Source organism: Leptonychotes weddellii, chromosome 13, assembly GCF_054177405.1.
Source record: "Leptonychotes weddellii isolate Sample4059 chromosome 13, ASM5417740v2, whole genome shotgun sequence".
In the NCBI taxonomy this organism is placed as follows: Eukaryota; Metazoa; Chordata; class Mammalia; order Carnivora; family Phocidae; genus Leptonychotes; species Leptonychotes weddellii.
In genome coordinates, this window is record NC_138381.1 from 18512895 (window position 1) to 18529926 (window position 17032).

General features: G+C 40.4%; 1 protein-coding gene across 2 annotated transcripts in view; it reads right to left on the reverse strand.

Annotated features, from left to right (window-relative positions):
* The window catches only part of RAB27B (RAB27B, member RAS oncogene family), a 55076-nt gene that overhangs the window by 6771 nt on the left and 31273 nt on the right, over positions 1–17032 (reverse strand). The window contains exons 1-5 of one of the 2 annotated variants that reach the window (XM_081801183.1): positions 16047–16181; positions 11702–11873; positions 9946–10031; positions 4469–4572; positions 967–1090 (exon numbers count right to left, since the gene is read on the reverse strand). In XM_081801183.1, the coding sequence (XP_081657309.1) occupies positions 967–1090; positions 4469–4572; positions 9946–10031; positions 11702–11873; positions 16047–16048 (488 nt within the window). In that variant the 5' untranslated portion in view covers positions 16049–16181. Of the gene's footprint in view, positions 1–966; positions 1091–4468; positions 4573–9945; positions 10032–11701; positions 11874–16046; positions 16182–17032 lie in introns of those variants that run through there. The other variant, XM_081801184.1, reaches the window with a different exon arrangement.

Sequence of the window (17032 nt, forward strand, 5' to 3'; positions counted from 1 at the left end):
AGTGATAAATCTTACCATTAAAATATCACTTCCCTTCTAATCAATTATCTGGGAATTCGACTTAGAAATTAAGCAGGCACTGAATAGGAGATACATGTAAATAAATAGTCTATGGAATCAAAAGTTACACATTTTTAAAGCTCTCAAGGAAAAGTCTTCCAGAAGAAATTGGCAGGTATGATAAAACTGCTTTAAATTTAAAGTCTGTGTTGGCAGTCAACTTATCATTGTAGGGGGGTATTTAATTTTTTTTTTTTAAAGATTTTACTTATTTATTTGAGAGAGAGAGAATGAGAGACAGAGAGCACGAGAGGGAAGAGGGTCAGAGGGAGAAGCAGACCCCCTGCCGAGCAGGGAGCCTGATGCGGGACTCGATCCAGGGACTCCAGGATCATGACCTGAGCCGAAGGCAGTCGCTTAACCAACTGAGCCACCCAGGCGCCCCAATTTTTTTTTTTTTAATCTGCCACTTAGGCTCAGCTAGGATGAGGATTGCAGTATCATGTCCTGGTCAGGTGTTAGTTCTTAGAGTTTTACAGCTCTTAGTGGAAAGGCAGTAAACTATCATGTTGGAGATCATGAGCTCTGATCTCAGACTGCCTGAGTTGAATTCAAGCTCTGCTACTTACTAGCTACATGGCCTCCCATCAGTTACTTAATCCTTCTATGCCTCAACTCTTCGTATATAAAATGGGATGACTCTAGCTCCCCTATGTATGATTATGAGGGGTTAAATGAGTTAAAATCTAGGGACAGTTGTTAGCACATAAGTATTCAGCAAATGTTAGCTGCTATTACTAGTAAGGACTTGATTTAAAAGATCACATACATTCCCCTGGAAGATCTTTTTCATTCATGCGCCATTACTGATTCAAGGGGATTCCTCCCAGTATCAACCTCATGTTCCTGCTCCATTCTAAGCAGCAGTGTGCAAGGTCAGATGACATCTCCGTGTCAATGACTTACCCGTATTTGTCAGCCAGGTCCCGTGCTTGCCTTTCATTGACTTCCCTCTGGTCTGGCAGGTCTGCCTTGTTGCCAATTAATACTATATCTGGATTTTCACAATAAGCATTTGCTTGCAGTTGGCCTTAGGAAGAAAGCAGATGGACCGAGCACGTTAGTTATAAACAAGTAATGTCAAATGACTGCTCATACTTTGAGTTCCTTTTCTTTTTTTCATACTTCAAATTCCTAATTTAATTGTTCACCTCCAGCGTGGCTGCTTGCTAGTTATATCATATTAGTCAAGTTACTTCACTTTACTCAACTGCAGCTTCCTCATCTATAAAATGAATGAAGATGATGCCTCAAAAATTGCAGATTGTGAATATGAATAATGATTGATATGAAGCACCTAGATGATCACCTATCAGTACTCTTGAATACCTGGGGACATGTCCTCCAAGATGGACATACTGCTTCAGACTATTTGTTCTTCAAATATATGTAGAGACAATAGAACAGGAATTTTAAGTGTGTAAGTTTGCTCTTTCCTTTAAGAGGCTGCTACATTTTTTTTTAAGTGGGCTCCACACCCAACATGGAGCCAATGCAGGGCTTGAACTCATGAACCTGAGATCAAGACCTGAGCTGAGATCAAGGGTCAGATCTTAACTGACTGAGCCAACCAGGTGCCCCACGGCAGCTACATTTCTATCTCCTGAAGTCCAAAGTGAAGACCTATTAGAATAGAATGTTTCCGAACCACCACAAATTTATGCAGAAACAATTTTAAGACAGGTGATTGTTTTTCTTTTTCTCCAGGATACACTGTGCAAAAGAGAGAAGAAAGAGGGAGAGAAGGTGGGAGGGATGGAAGGAAAGAAGGAAGGATGAAGAAGGGTTGGGGGAGGGAAGGAACAAGGAAGGAAGGAAGGAAGGAAAGAAGGAAGGAAATGATAAAAAATCTGTCAACCCACATTTTTGAAGTTACGGGGATTACTTTAATTTCTATTTCAAGGCATGCTGTATGCAACTTTGCTGAGGAGGAAGATAAGGCTTACCCTTTAACACTGATTATTTGGGTGTTAAAAATTGAAGTGTTATGAGACATGCCAATTAATTATCTTAAATCCCAATAGTATTCTTCTGGATCTTTTTTTAAATAAGGAAGAATTTTATCTGCTTTGATAAAGAATGAACAAATCATTCTCTGAAAGAATCTAATAATCTTATTATCTCTTTATCTCCTCAGAATCTAATAATACCACCAAAATTTAGAGAAAGAAATACAATAATAAAAGGAAATAGAGACAAATCCTAGGATAAACACTCAGTTGGAGAACCAACGAAGGAAGTCAGAATTTGTTGGTATTTGTCCCCATGGTAGCAACTGTATTATTGAACTAACTTTTAAAGCAGTTATATGTATTAATTATAAATATATAATAATAAGAAATACATGTTTTTTGAGTATCTATTCTGTGCCAGACACTAATCCCAGCTTTGGGTTATTGCGATGGAACAAAGCCAACAAAGTCTGTACTTCATAGAGCTCACTTTCTAGTGGCAGAGAGTCAAAAGGACAAGTAAGCAAAGAAATACATATGTCAGGTGGTGGCAGTGATAAAAGGGAATATAAAGTGTACTGAGGAGATACAAAGTAGTGAAGCATACTAGTTTATTTTTTAAAGATTTTATTTATTTGAGAGAAAGTACGCATGTGCGCGCGCGCACACAAGCGGAGGGGAGGGGCAAAGGGAGAGGGAGAAGCAGACTCCCCCCTGAGCCCGACGCTGGGCTCGATCCCAGGACCCTGGGATCATGACCTGAGCCGAAGGCAGACGCTTAACTGACACGGAGCCAGCCAGGCGCCCTGAAGCATACTAGTTTAGACAGGTGGTCAGGGAAGGCTTCTTCCAAGAGGTGAAGTTTGAACAAACCCTTGAAGGAAGTGAGAGAACTGTCACACTCCATAAATGGGAGAAGAGAGATCGAGGCAGAGAAAATCAGAATGTACAAAAGCCACAAAGTAGGGAATGTGCCTTTTGTCCTGGGAATAGCAGGAGAGACGTTTGGTGGGAGGCCAGTGAACTGGGACAGATGAAGAGTAAATTACACAGGAATCTAAGGCCTTATCACCAAGGCCTTACAGGTAAGTGGAGGATTCTGGATTTTATTCCAAGTGAGTTGGGAGGTCCCAGAGGGACTCTGAGCAGGGGAATAACGTGATCCAGTGTTGTTTTTTTTTTTAAAGATTTATTTATTTATTTATTTGAGGGAGAGAGAGAACGAGTGGGGGGAGGGGCAAAAGGAGAGAGAATCTTAAGCAGACTCCCCACTGAGCGAGGAGCCTGACTTGGGGCTCAATCCCATGACCCCAAGATTATGACCTGAGCTGAAATCAAGAGTCGGATGTCCAGGGCGCCTGGGTGGCTCAGTTGGTTAAGCGACTGCCTTCGGCTCAGGTCATGATCCTGGAGTCCCGGGATCGAGTCCCGCATCGGGCTCCCTGCTCGGCAGGGAGTCTGCTTCTCCCTCTGACCCCCCTGCCTTGTGCTCTCTCTCTCATTCTCTCTCTCAAATAAATAAATAAAATCTTTAAAAAAAAAAAAAGAGTCGGATGTCCAACCAACTGAGCCACCCCGGTGCCCCAGTACAATCCAATTTTTAAAAAATATCCCCCTGGCCACAGACAGCCCCAACAAATCTAGAAATGGCAAGCCTATCACCAGTCCATAGGACTGCTCATATATCCCATTAGGATAAAAATTCTTATGTGTAATAAAAATGCAAATCAAGTATTCCCTTTAGTACTACACAATTTTTAGAAAAGGAAAATCAAATACTACTTTCCTATGCTGACATAGATCAATCTGTCTTCAATAACTGACTGGGCTACTTTTAACTTATGTCTAAATTGTAAGATTTTTCATTTTAAGTCTTCCTTACATTTGAACTTTTTTTTCCAAAAAAGTAAAATTTCAATGTGAGCTGATTGACACACTGACCTTATCTTCATGTGGCTGGTCTGCTCTGGAGCAGTTTCTCACCAAATTAACCATCCGTTAATTGATCCATTAGTTAACCGGTGCGCAAGGGCATACATTTTTAGGTGCCCGTGTACCCTCTCAGAAAACATTGCTGCTTTTCTTTCTCTCCTTTCCAGATTAGATGTGGTAGCTCACATATTTGTAAGAAGTCCTTTAAGACTTACTGGATAAGTGGAATTAATAGCCTTTCAACTGTAATAATAAAGACCTTGAATATTATATATTATTATATATATAGGCTGTGAGAGATATGCAGGCTTCTTCTAAGAGTGTCAAAGGAAGGTATGATCCCAAGCCACCTTCGGTGAGCCACCTATCGCCCATCACTTTGAAGGTGACACAGGAAATGCTAAACTCATGGATTCCCAAGGTTAATCTGGGGAACCCAATCCGGTTTCATGTTGGGAGGCGAAGAAGCAAATAGAGCTGTTGGGGCCCAAAGTGGCCAATGCAAGTGACTTGGTCCCACTTACTCATCCAGTTTCTGACATTTAAGAAGCTCTGTTGACTGGTGAGGTCAAACATTAATAAGAAACCCATGGCATCTCTGAAAAATGCAGTGGTGAGGCTCCGGAATCTGCCAAGAAAGCACAGTGGATAGTTCTGGAAGTTAGCCCATAAACATACGATGACAGTACACACAACACCATTTCCCTTTGAAATGTGAAATCCCCATAGCATCCCTTATGGATTCTCCTACAGAATAAGAAAGTTGGCAGAAAGATTGCTGGAGGATCATGGAAGGGCATCTGGTTGTAGACCTTTCTTAGGACCACATCCTGGCTTTATGGCCTATAGCACTTACGCACACAGAGTTTGTAACATTCAATCACACGATGGCTTACACAGCCCCTTGGACTCTTTCTCTTGTTGGGTCACAGATATCTTGTGGTCACAGTTATGATAAAAGCCACTTTCAAATGGGGACTTTAACTTATATTTTTCATTCTCCCTTGTCTGTGCCTAGAAGAAAGCTTGGCATTTAGTAGCCTAAAAATGAATGCCTGTGATTACGTACAGAAAACCACAACTTGGGCGCCTGGGTGGCTCAGTTGTTAAGCGTCTGCCTTCGGCTCAGGTCATGATCCCAGGGTCCTGGGATCGAGTCCCACATCGGGTTCCCTGCTCTGCGGGAAGCCTGCTTCTCCCTGTCCCGCTCCCCCTGCTTGTGTTCCTGCTCTCGCTATATCTCTCTCTGTCAAAAAAATAAATAAAATCTAAAAAAAAGAAAACCACAACTTGTTAGCAACTGAAACTGGGGTTCTTTTGCAGGGAAAAAACAACGTTGATGAGAAGATTCTTTTATAAGCACTGTGGGGGTAAAGCTGAATTTTAGTCTGGCATCCATGTCTCATGAGGAAGAGGGAAAAACACTGAAGAAAGGACGAAGAAGAAGATGCTTAGGGGAAGCAAGACAAAGTCAGAGAGATGTAGTAGTTGGAGACAGAAAGCAAGAACGCTCATCTCTACTGGAGGATTTTGAAGAATACACTCTGTCATTTGTTGTGTAAAGACTTCTCTCCTCTGCTCCAACCTCCTCCACCCCGAACTCTTCAGTAAAATTGAAGGTGTGCTGAGATCCACTTCAGTGGCAGGAATGGGCAAAACCAGAGACCACACAGAGGGACCAGAGAAGGTTTGGGTTATACTGATACAGAACTGAATTTGGAAAGGGGTTTTTAGAAAGGCACAGAACTTTGAAATATAGACTATCACTTCCTATCCTAAATGTCCTCCTAATTTTTGGTCTCCTATTTTAGCCTATTTGTGGATTCTTTGGTTTCCTTGGAGTTCTATTCTCAACCCCTTCCCACTATACATACATTCACTGAGTGAGTAATCTCATCTACTTCCCTGGGCTCAATCATCACCTATATGTTGAACCCCAAATGAACAGGCGTAGATTTGTCCTGTCATTCACACTGTGTGCCCAATTACATGTTGTGTGTTTCCGGTTGGAGGAAACTGAGGCACCTCTAACTTCACGAGTCTAAACCCAACCTGGCCCCTCCTCCTGATCTCTTCTCCTATCAATGCATCACCATCTTTGGGGTAAGCATGGCTTCTTTCTCCTTCACCTACTGTATATAATCACCAAGCATCTCCTGACCTTGTCATTTCTGTCCATCTACTCTAGTTTTGAGCCTATCCTCTTTCATCTGAATATTTTCAACCATCTTCTTAACAGGCTTCTTGTCTCCAGTTTTGTTTGGGACCCTCCCCTTCACCGATCCCTTCCTGCTGACTATATAAATCCTCTGCTACAAACATCTAAATGATGCTCTTAAGATAATGACTGAACTCTCTAATATGCTGTCAGGCTCTGCGTGAATTAGCCCTTGCTCATCTATCCAGCTTCATCTCCTGACTACCCGTAGGCATGCTGATCTTTTAGTTCTTAGAAAGTTCACTCTCCCCCTAAGCTCTCACACATGCTGTTCTTTCTGTGGGTAACCTGGCCTTAATGCTTCCTCTACGTCCTACCTCTTTAGCCTGGATAAGACTCACTCACTCATACATTGTGTATGACTATATGTTATATATACATAACAGTCTCAGAGGAAACAGCACTTTCCCAAGCTGCCTTCCTAATACCCACATGTGGGTTATAGGCTCCTTCTGGTGCACCTGCCCATCACTTGTTGTTTTCCTGGCACTGTCCTAAGGCTGTATTGCAATTGTTTGTTATCTGTTCAAATTCCACTCTAGACTTGTGAGCTCCAACAGGAAAGGAGTTATGTTTCTTTTTTTTTAAAGATTTTATTTATTTATTTGAGAGAGAGAGCACATGAGAGGGGGGAGGATCAGAGGGAGAAGCAGACCCCCTGCTAAGCAAGGAGCCCGATATGGGGCTCGATCCCGGGACTCCAGGATCATGACCTGAGCCGAAGGCAGTCGCTTAACCAACTGAGCCACCCAGGCGCCCAGGAGTTATGTTTCTAATTTGCTATCCACTATATCTTCATGGTCTTGAACATATTTGCTCACAAAATGTTTGTCAAATTAAGAGAAAGAAAAAAAGAGAAAGAGAATAGCAAAGGATATTCAAGTATTAAAGATGTCAATGACTTCAGTAGAGAACAATTCTTTTAATACCAAAGCAAAGAGAATAGATATTTTAATGACTATTTCTAAATTTGATTTTTTGGTAAGGCATTAATCATGATAATTATGAAATACCAAAAATTTTACTCAGTTTTTTCTTGTGGAATTGTTCCTACCAGTTGCTGGAAGCTCACAAAGATGCTTTTACTGAAGTTTTCTTTCTCTTTGGGGACTAGCTGCATTCACAAAATTGTCTCCTCCTCAACTACAATAGTGTGGCTAAGACAACTGCTCTCTGTTCTCTCCCAAAAAGAGAGAGAGAGGGAGAAAGAGAGAGAATGTGTCTGTGTATGTCTCATTTAAGGACAAGACTGTGCCATAGCCCCCTCTCATTGCCCATAGCACATGAGAAAGTCATTTTTTTATGTTAATGGCCTTTTTATTGGGAAAAAAAGGCTAGCATTTACAACTTGAAGTGGATATAAATTCTAATTTCTCGAACAGCATTGCTGATGGTTGTGCTGAAGTCCACACTCACAGCCTACTCTGCTGGCTCCAAGTCATGGCTCAGAAGGTTTTAAAAACAGAGTCCAAAGACGCTCGCTTGGTAAAGGTTTCATTTTTTTTTAAGATATTTTTTATTTATTTATTTGACAGAGAGATAGAGCACAAGTAGGCATAGCTGCAGGCAGAGGGAAAGGGAGAAGCAGGCTCTCTGCTGAGCAGGGAGTCCAATGCGGGGCTCCATCCCAGGACCCTGGGATCATGACCTGAGCTGAAGACAGCCGCTTAACCGACTGAGCCACCCAGGGGCCCGGTAAAGGTTTCATTTTAAAAAATTTGTGTTAATGGTGATGGCCTGACACCCATTTCACTGCAGTACACTGCAGACAATGCTAAATCAACACACGCAGCATGGGATGAGTGTCATTGTCACCATGGGGGGGAGGGGCACACGGAAGTACAAGAGGGCCATTCTGCTTAGTGGGGCTACATTACTTTTAAAACATGCTTGTCGTGTGGATTTCACTGGGGTAAGCATTTTTGCATCTACAGCAACATGGATAGGACATTCTTGTTCTAGAACAGGTTATATCCTAGACCATTCTGCCCAGCACCCTTGTTATCCCCTTTCTTCCCAAGGTGACTCCAGGGGAAAGGTAATTGATTTCCAGCTTTATTCACCAGTCTCATTCTGTCCAGTGAGTCAGTAGGGTGGGAAAAGCTGGGACCACATTAAAAAAAACAAAAAACAAAAACAGATCCCAGAGTCACATTATTACTTTCTCCCTCACTGGGAACTAAGGCTGTGTCCTGTATGCTTGAGGTTTACATAAGGGGTATGATTTTTCCTCGTTCCATGATACCACTTTTATCAATAACCATAATCTTATATGGGTTATACTGCCAGATGTTTTTAGGCACAGGGCTGAGGTGTGAGACACTGTTTATCTTGTTGCATAGTTACACCTTAGTTTATACAGAATGCAAAATTCTCGAGGGATGAATCATCTCCGTGGTACTAAGACTGTCCCTAGTTTTCCTCACTTCCCTCAGAGAGCAGCCGTCTTAGGGGGGCAGAGGGGAGAAGCCTACCATCATGTGAGGCTGACATATCATGTGTGAGGACATATGGGAACCACATTTTCTCATATTACTTCTTCAAAAGTGAATTAAATTGGCCTATGAAACATACATCTTTGTGACAACAAAACTGACATATGGACAGAAATTCTTGTGAGGAATGACTTCAGAAGAACTAGCCGTGTTGAAGAATGTGTGTAAATGGAATTCACAGTCAAAAGAGCTAACGGAGAGGGCCCAGCGCCTCTCCTGGCGTTTACACTCACTGAGAGCGAGAACACTTTGGACGCATTTCAAAAACTAAAGTGTTTACAAGCATAAACATTCTAAGACATGTGATGCAGAATTTGGAGGTATGTGCCTTCTAAACGTCTTCTCTGACAATCTACTGCCAATTTTTATTTAATCTGATATTGAAAAGCTTCACTAGCTTGTGGTCTTTAGCCCTTTGAAACCTTGGATCTCAAAGAAACATCTTTTCCTCCAGCTCTAAGCAAACAACACTCCTGTCTTCTGAGCTTCTCTTGCCTTGGACATCGTACCAGAGAAGATGCTAGAAAACCAAGCATGGTCTCTGCCCCTGGTATGCTGACAATTTTGTTGGGGTAAGAAGGCCACAGGTGAATCGAAGGACCACAGTTACAGACAAAAACCAAAGATTTGCCTTCTTACAAGGTGGTATTTAATTAATCGAGTAGCTTAAGGGATGGTGGGATAGGCGTAGGAGTTCACAGAAAGAGGGAGTTTGTCTCAGACGGGCATTTAGAAAGGCTCCACAGAGGAGGTGGTCCATGAGCCAGGCCTGGTGAAAGGAGAGGATCAGGGAGGGTGGGGAGGGAGGAAAACATTCTAGCCAGAGAGCAATGGTGTGACCCAAATCTTAGAAAACTAAGCCAGTCAAGAGGCACAGGACAGACAGTCTGTGCAAAAGAATGGAAAAACTTGGGAAAGGTCTTACCACCCCTTCTTCAATTCCCTCTCCAGGTTGCACTTGTAATCAGGTTAATTTCCCACTTTAATTTAATTAAATTCTAGAGAAGGTTGTTTTTTTTTTTTCTATTAGAAAGTACAAAGACAACATATGACAAGGATCTCCAGAGACTGCTAAAGATCTGATTTTTGAAATCTGTACCAAATCCACAATGCTAGTTATCATTAATTAACTATAAATAATTTATTTTCATTTCTTGACATAAATGTCTATTTTAGAACCAGGAGAAGAGTTGTACAACATTTGCTTTTCAAGTCCACGTACAGCATTCACTTTAAAAGAAGTTTTTCTTGGCTGTTTGAGGCTAGAAACAAAGTAATTTACTATTACCTCTCTTGGCCGGCAGTGTCCCAAAGCTGAAGATGCACTTTAAAGGCTTTCCCTGATGATCCATTTGGTCCCTGGGTATTATAAACCTAAAAGATACAATTTTCATCAATTGATATTACTTTGGATTTTGTAAACATTCAAATTCTCTGGGTTCACTCAGCATGTTTTTTCTCAATTACTATAATCAAAGTTCATAGTGCAGAATAAATATTTGCTCTGTTTTTTCCAGAAGTATCACATATACTCTCACTTTTAAATGTCAAGTACAAGTATGATTTTCAACACAATTTAGGCATACTGCAAACTTAAATTAGACACCTTCTGTCATTTCCTCACGGAGGCAGCAAACATTAGATTTAGGACCCAAGTTCTAGGTTCGAATATCAACCCTTCATTTCACTTTTTTGAATCTTATTTTCAAATAGCAAACTGAGACCCACAATCTCTTCCTACTTTACAGAGTTACTGCGAAAATAAATGACATAACAGATGTGAACGTACTTTTAAAATGCTAAAATGCTTTACTAATACCGGAATATCTTTTGCTATGACTTGGACTTCCAAAGTGACCTACCCATAAAATATACACAGAATTTCTCAATAAGTTTACACAAGATATTTCAAGTCTTCCTTTACTCGCCGTTTTTTCCAAAGGCTCTTTTTCTTAATGTTTAAATTTTCAAAATTATGGCCTTTTGGCTTCTTATTTAAGCAAAGCCTAACAACTTTAATACTTCATCGGCTCCCCTAAGTATGGTTTAGTAGAGATGTTTAAAGTGTGGTTTAGCTTAAGCACGGTTTAGTAAAAAATGTTTAAAGGGAAAACTTTGCAAGGACTTATCTTCCTAGGTCAGTGGAGGCATTTGGGAGGGGTGAAGTCACAGGAAAACCCTGGAGGGGTTGGAAGCCAGGTTGCTAAGACCACACTAAAATGTATTGACCTTCAGATAAGGTACAGGATGTATACAGAACCATGATTTAACTTCTCAACCACGATTTCCTTTTCTCCCCCCACCAAGTCTCGAGCAAAGAGTAGATTTGTGACATCAGCTGGAAGCGTCAGCCATGTTGGCAATCAAGAATACCTTGGGCGGCGGGAAATCTGGCTGAGCTTAAGTGTCTATGCTACACGTCTCACATGTCATAATATCCTTATTCCTGTCATTAGAGTCTAGCATAGGAGAAGAAAGCAGTTGTAATTCTCACTTAAACTCCCTTATCTTGGAAAATAGCATGGACTGGTCTCACATTCTGTTCATAATAAGCTAGTGATTGATAGCTGAGTCTACACATAAATAAAAATGCAGCGAGGACTTACAAAGCTCACGTTCCAGCTATTTGCCAATCATTCTCTTAACTTCTCTCTGAAGAGTTGAGAAATGAACACTAGTTCTTATTGAGAAACTTAACTCAGACCAAGAGTTAAGGGCTTTGCAACCCGGATCATTCAAGTTTTGAAAGATTCCTAGAGAATTCATAGAAAACACACTATATAAACCCGTGAATTATTTCTTTGTCCTAAACGCTTTTGGAGACAGGTGATAGTGCCACTCCACATTTTTCTTAGCAAGATGTTATTTATAATTGAGAACATTAAGAATATTCTAAATTGAATCAAAGTGACAGGTTATGAATTTCCTGTGATAAAAGGCAGACACCTTGCAATGCAATAAACATAGCTTCTTAATTCTATTTTATATGGAGGGGGGTAGAAATAAGCAACAAGGTTAACATAACAGAATGGTTAAAAACTCACCACACGTTTTTCCCGAAAGTCTATTCCTACTGTTGTGATAAACTTGGGATTGAATTTATTGTCTGTGTATCGATAAAGAAATGTCGTCTTCCCCACCCCCGAATCTCCAAGGGCCAGGAGTTTGATCAGATAATCATAGTCCCCATCGGTCATAGTGATAGTCTTGGTGGGCCTGTGTAGGAGAGGAAAAACAGTAGGTTATAATAAAAATCAGTTTCCCTCTGCCTTCCTTCAAAACACAACATAAATGTACATTTCAAGGTTAAAATAGTTGAATACTTCTATTCTGTCAATTCTGAATTAACTTATTCAGAGCAGCTCCAGGAGTAAGGGCACCTCTATTATTTCACTCAGTACAAAACTTTTTACATCACATCAGTTAATATGGAACAAAAAGCTATCTGGTTCCCACAATAGCCATTGCCACAGTGGTAGAGCCACTGCCCTTTGCGGCCAGGAGGATGGTGCCAGGAAGAGAAGGAGGTCACAGGAAACAGAAAAGCCTGCCCAAGTTGATGCAGGTAGACTAGGGAGAGACTGAGATTACATATGGGTAGTGGAAGAGAAAAGCCTAAGGAAACATTTTGCATCTAATCATGCATAATGAGCCTCCTATTATGTGCATGCAAAATATTCCTTTTTAATTTAAAAAATTTAACAACTGAGATGACAACCTTTAAAAACATTGATTTGAAATCATTTCAAAAGCAGTGTCTAAAAATCTTCTGTTTTGAAATACCAAAGCCTCTGTTCTCCAATGGCAAATCTGCTGTATTTGGCAAACCTGCTGAATATTTTCCAGACCTTGAAAAAGGAGAAAAGCTAGTAAGAGGCATGACTATGGTAATTTTGCTAGTATTTCTCCTGCTTGAAAGAATGCCATTTGCCATTTTTCCCATTGTCCTGACCTCCTTTGCCTCAGTCTTAATTTCTTCTGTTGTTACAATGACTACGGATGAGGCCATGGGCTAATGCCAAGAACACCTGCACTGGGGATACCTTTGAATTACACTATCACCTACTGAATACATAATGAGGTTTCCATTCCAGAGGTCAGCGAAATGATTTGCCATTTGATAAAACTTTCTGATTCATGAGTTGGAGAAACAGGTTTATGATAGCCCCACGTAGAGGAAGGCCTATAAAGAAGTTCCTAGAGAAGTATCTCTCCTATTATATGAACGGGCAGAATATTTTCCCACCTTTACAGATCCAGAAAACATCGTACTCTTCAGTTCTGGGGCGATTAAAATTAAATTTCAACAAGTCATCCCATAGACATATCTAAAAATTGCTAGATAATTCTAATCATTTTCTATCTGTACGAAAATGATGCACATGTTCATCACTTCAAATAAAACTTTATTTTATACGTAGTCACTTTAGTTATCAAAACTAAAAGGTTTCGTGCCTTTGGATAAATAATGATGAAGATGATAATTAGGTACTTAGCAAATCAGTATCATTACATCATTTGGAAGATTGGCAAATTTTTTACATTAGAATTTTCTAAAATTTGAACCATCCTCCTGCTAAATCCTGTTAAATATATTATGGATGTATGTTTCTTTAATTAATGACGTGTTTTGCGTTAAAGCGTTCTGAGAGCTGCCAATATGCACTTCTATGCTAAAGCTCTCCTCCCTTATGCTTTCTTCACTGAGTAGGACTCTCACGGTGAATGTTTTCTGACAATGAATGTTCTCTCTTTTATTGTTCTCGCTTTTGTTTAGTATCTATACAAAGTATAATCATTGCTCAGGAAGAAGTGCTTAGCTTCCATCAACAACCAGCCTTCCTCAATAAAAGGATGCAGGTATCTCAAGTATTGACCTGAAATTCTTCTTGGAAAATGTCTTCATTGACTGACTACCTAGCAGTGACTAGTTCTGAGTTCAGATGGTTCTAAATATCTTACCAGGACTTTATAGTTGAAGATGTTGTTGTTCCTAGTCTTTGAACCAAATGGATTGCTAGAGAAGACTGCTGTCAAAATAGTATCATTTCCCCCCATTTGGGTCTATCTGGGCCACCATTACTTGACTTTCTTCTCTCTTTGCCTCCCAAATTTGCTCCTGGGCAACTCCTCTGAAGGGTGATAAAGTCTGTCATTTCACTAGCAGAATTGGATGAAACTGCTAATTCTCTTGGGAAAGAAGGATTATATTTATTCTGAGATATAAGTGACCAAAGTTAAATTCTTCCTGTTGGCGGGGAGGAAATTAAAGGTACTGGCTGCCTAAATACAAGACAAAGTTGGAGGATACTGTGGCCCTCTGGCCTGGAAAAATGAAAATAATAGAGTCAAGAAGATATATCAGCATACTTTCAATTTTTGCTTAAAGTTAACTATGTTTTTTGCAGTATTTTTTTGTGACAGAGTTAAGAAAAGCTAAATCTTGAGCAAATCTAGTTAAATATCTTCAATATATAATATCAGGTCCAAAAAAATGAAAATTTTAAAAATGTAATTTATAATCTAGTATCTGATAAGGCATGCTTACACTTAAAGATGCAAAAAGAAAAAATACAACATAGTTTCACAAGATGGGGAACATGATTAATTGACAGATGAGTCAAATAGTTGTGCTTTTAGTTCAAACAAAACAGTAACCTTCATGGGCTGCAGTGGTCTGAGAAGATTTTGTAGAGGAAGATGAACTTGTATTTAATCTTATAACAAAGGGAGGAATTACCTATGTGGAAAGAAGATACAGGAGCACTGCATGGGATATGACTTCCCACTTGTAGAATGAGATGATCACCACTTGCCAGCTACATGACCTACCAGGTATTCCTGATCTGCAATTTGTTTTCTGTTGTTGGTACATAAACTTGCCAGGGGCAATACTGACTTGCCTCCCAGTCAGGCTCTAATCCAGAGTGAACAATTGGCTAACCATGGATTGATTTCACTGTGGCTCACACTGGCTCTTTTCTGTAAGTGAATGGTTGTGGATACTTTGTGGCATTGAACAAAAAGCCCACCTGAAATGAATGCAAAGCTTGGCACCATAGAAAACCTTTATTTAGTGTCTCCAGTAGACTCTTTAAAGAAATTGACAAAGTAAACTCAACATGAGATCATTTGCCTTTTAAGTTTCTTTTGAAAATGCATTTTCTCATTTTTATATCACTACGCATGTATAGTTACTTAGTTTGGTTCCGCTTTTATTACCATGCGATTTTCTGAGTCCTAAAATCATATGACCTCAATATTCTATCCTTGGCCCGGCAAATATGACAGCGCAAAGAAAAATAAAAACCTTGGCAAAGTTCCCTTTTCCAAGAACTGAGCTAAAAAAAAGATCTGGGAAGGATCAAAAAGCTGACAAGTTTAGCAGTATTTATTCCTGCACAATGATTGATGGTCTTGTCAGCTCTTCCTTCTATGGATCTAAAAGTAAAGAAAAAGCCAGAAGATTGCTGTACTTCAGGAAACATGTCTGACTTTCTCCCTTTATCACTGTGTCACAAGCTAAACTACAAGAGCCAGGAGGTCTTTTAGATATAGAAACCGAGGGATCAGCCTCCGAGCCCCTCATGGGAAGGTCAGGGAAGAGTAGGAAAAAGAATCCAAAACACTTGTGAGGCTCTACTTAATGAAGAGTCTCAAAGGTAGAAGGAAATCTAAATAACCCTGTGGTCTAATCCTCAGTTTACAGATGAGAAGTCATGAGCACAGAAGTTATGTGATTTGTGGGTTGAGAGTTTCTAACAAAAAAAAAAAACCCCAAGACTATGGTTTGTTATAATTTGAAATGAAAAGTGGATTAGATAGGTAGAAAGTAGAAATATTTTCATTCTATAGGGGAAGGGAATTTTCTCTGGTTATTGACAGGGACGTGATTTTCATAGTTAGACTATATCAAATGAGGCTGCCCACAGTTTCTTTCTCTCCTTTTCCCCACTGCTATGCCTCATTCTTGTTCAACATAAATCCCATTTGCTCAGAAATTTTTTTAAAGATTTTTTTTTTAATTTTTATTCATTTGAGACAGAGAGAATGAGAGAGAGAGCACATGAGAGGGGGGAGGGTCAGAGGCAGAAGCAGGCTCCCTGCCGAGCAGGGAGCCCGATGCGGGACTCGATCCAGGGACTCCAGGATCATGACCTGAGCCGAAGGCAGTTGCTTAACCAACTGAGCCACCCAGGCACCCCCCATTTGCTCAGAAATTTAATCTCCTTTGTCCACTGCTGGATCCAGAGTCCAATACAGTGGTTGGCATGTATTAGGGGATCAGTACACATGTGTTGAGCGATGGAGCCATGCAAATGTCACAATTAATGAAATTAATCTTTGACCAGTTGGTGGAAGTGGAGTCCCTCCAAGTTCAGGACTTACATTCTCCTTCCTTCCTCAATTGTGAAGGGACTATTTAGATTAAATGATCACTGTGGGACCTTCCGGGTCTGGCTTCCTGAGCTCATTTTTCTATTTCTATAAAAACCTTCTCAAAATAGAATACTTGTATCTTCAGAGAAGCAGTTTAAAATAACCTAGGAAAAGAGAAAGCACAGAGGGACTGTAATTTTTGGACATGAGATCTGTATTGGCAGAGAGCATATAAACTTGTCAGTTGAATAGGTCAGGGCTCAGAACTGGGCTTCTCCATGAAAGCACCCATTCGCCCATCTAACACATACTCACTGGCACCCCATAATTTGCATGATATTCTGTATAACTCTGAGGATATACTCTGTTTTCTCTAGAGGGAAGCTTAACAAACAAACACTACAGATATGTATGGATGACTACCATACAGGTGGACTTACCCATGCAAATTTAAGACGTTCTTTGCTAGTTCTCCAGCTAATAATCTTAAAAATGCCATGACAAGCTTTATGACCCTGTGACTTGAACTTATTAAATTAATAAAAACCAAGTTAATATTCTTTTTTAAAAATATTTTATTTATGGGATGCCTGGGGGGCTCAGTCGGTTGGGCATCTGCCTTCGGCTCGGGTCATGATCCCAGGGTGCCGGGATCGAGCCCCGCATCGGGCTCCTTGCTCAGTGGGGAACCTGCTTCTCCCTCTGCCTGCCGCTCCCCCTGCTTGTGCTCTCTCTCTCTCTCTCCCTCTCTCTCTCTCTCAAATAAATAAATAAAATCTTTAAACAAAAAAATCTTTTTAAAAAAAGAATTTATTTATTTATTTATTTGAGAGAGAGAAAGAGGAGAGAGATGGAGAGAAAGAGCATGAGCGGGGAGAGGGGCAAAGAGACAAGCAGACTCCCTGCTGAGCACAGAGCCCAACACAGGGCTCGATCCCAGGACCTTGAGATCATGATCTGAGCTGAAGTCAGACGCTTAACTGACTGAGCCACCC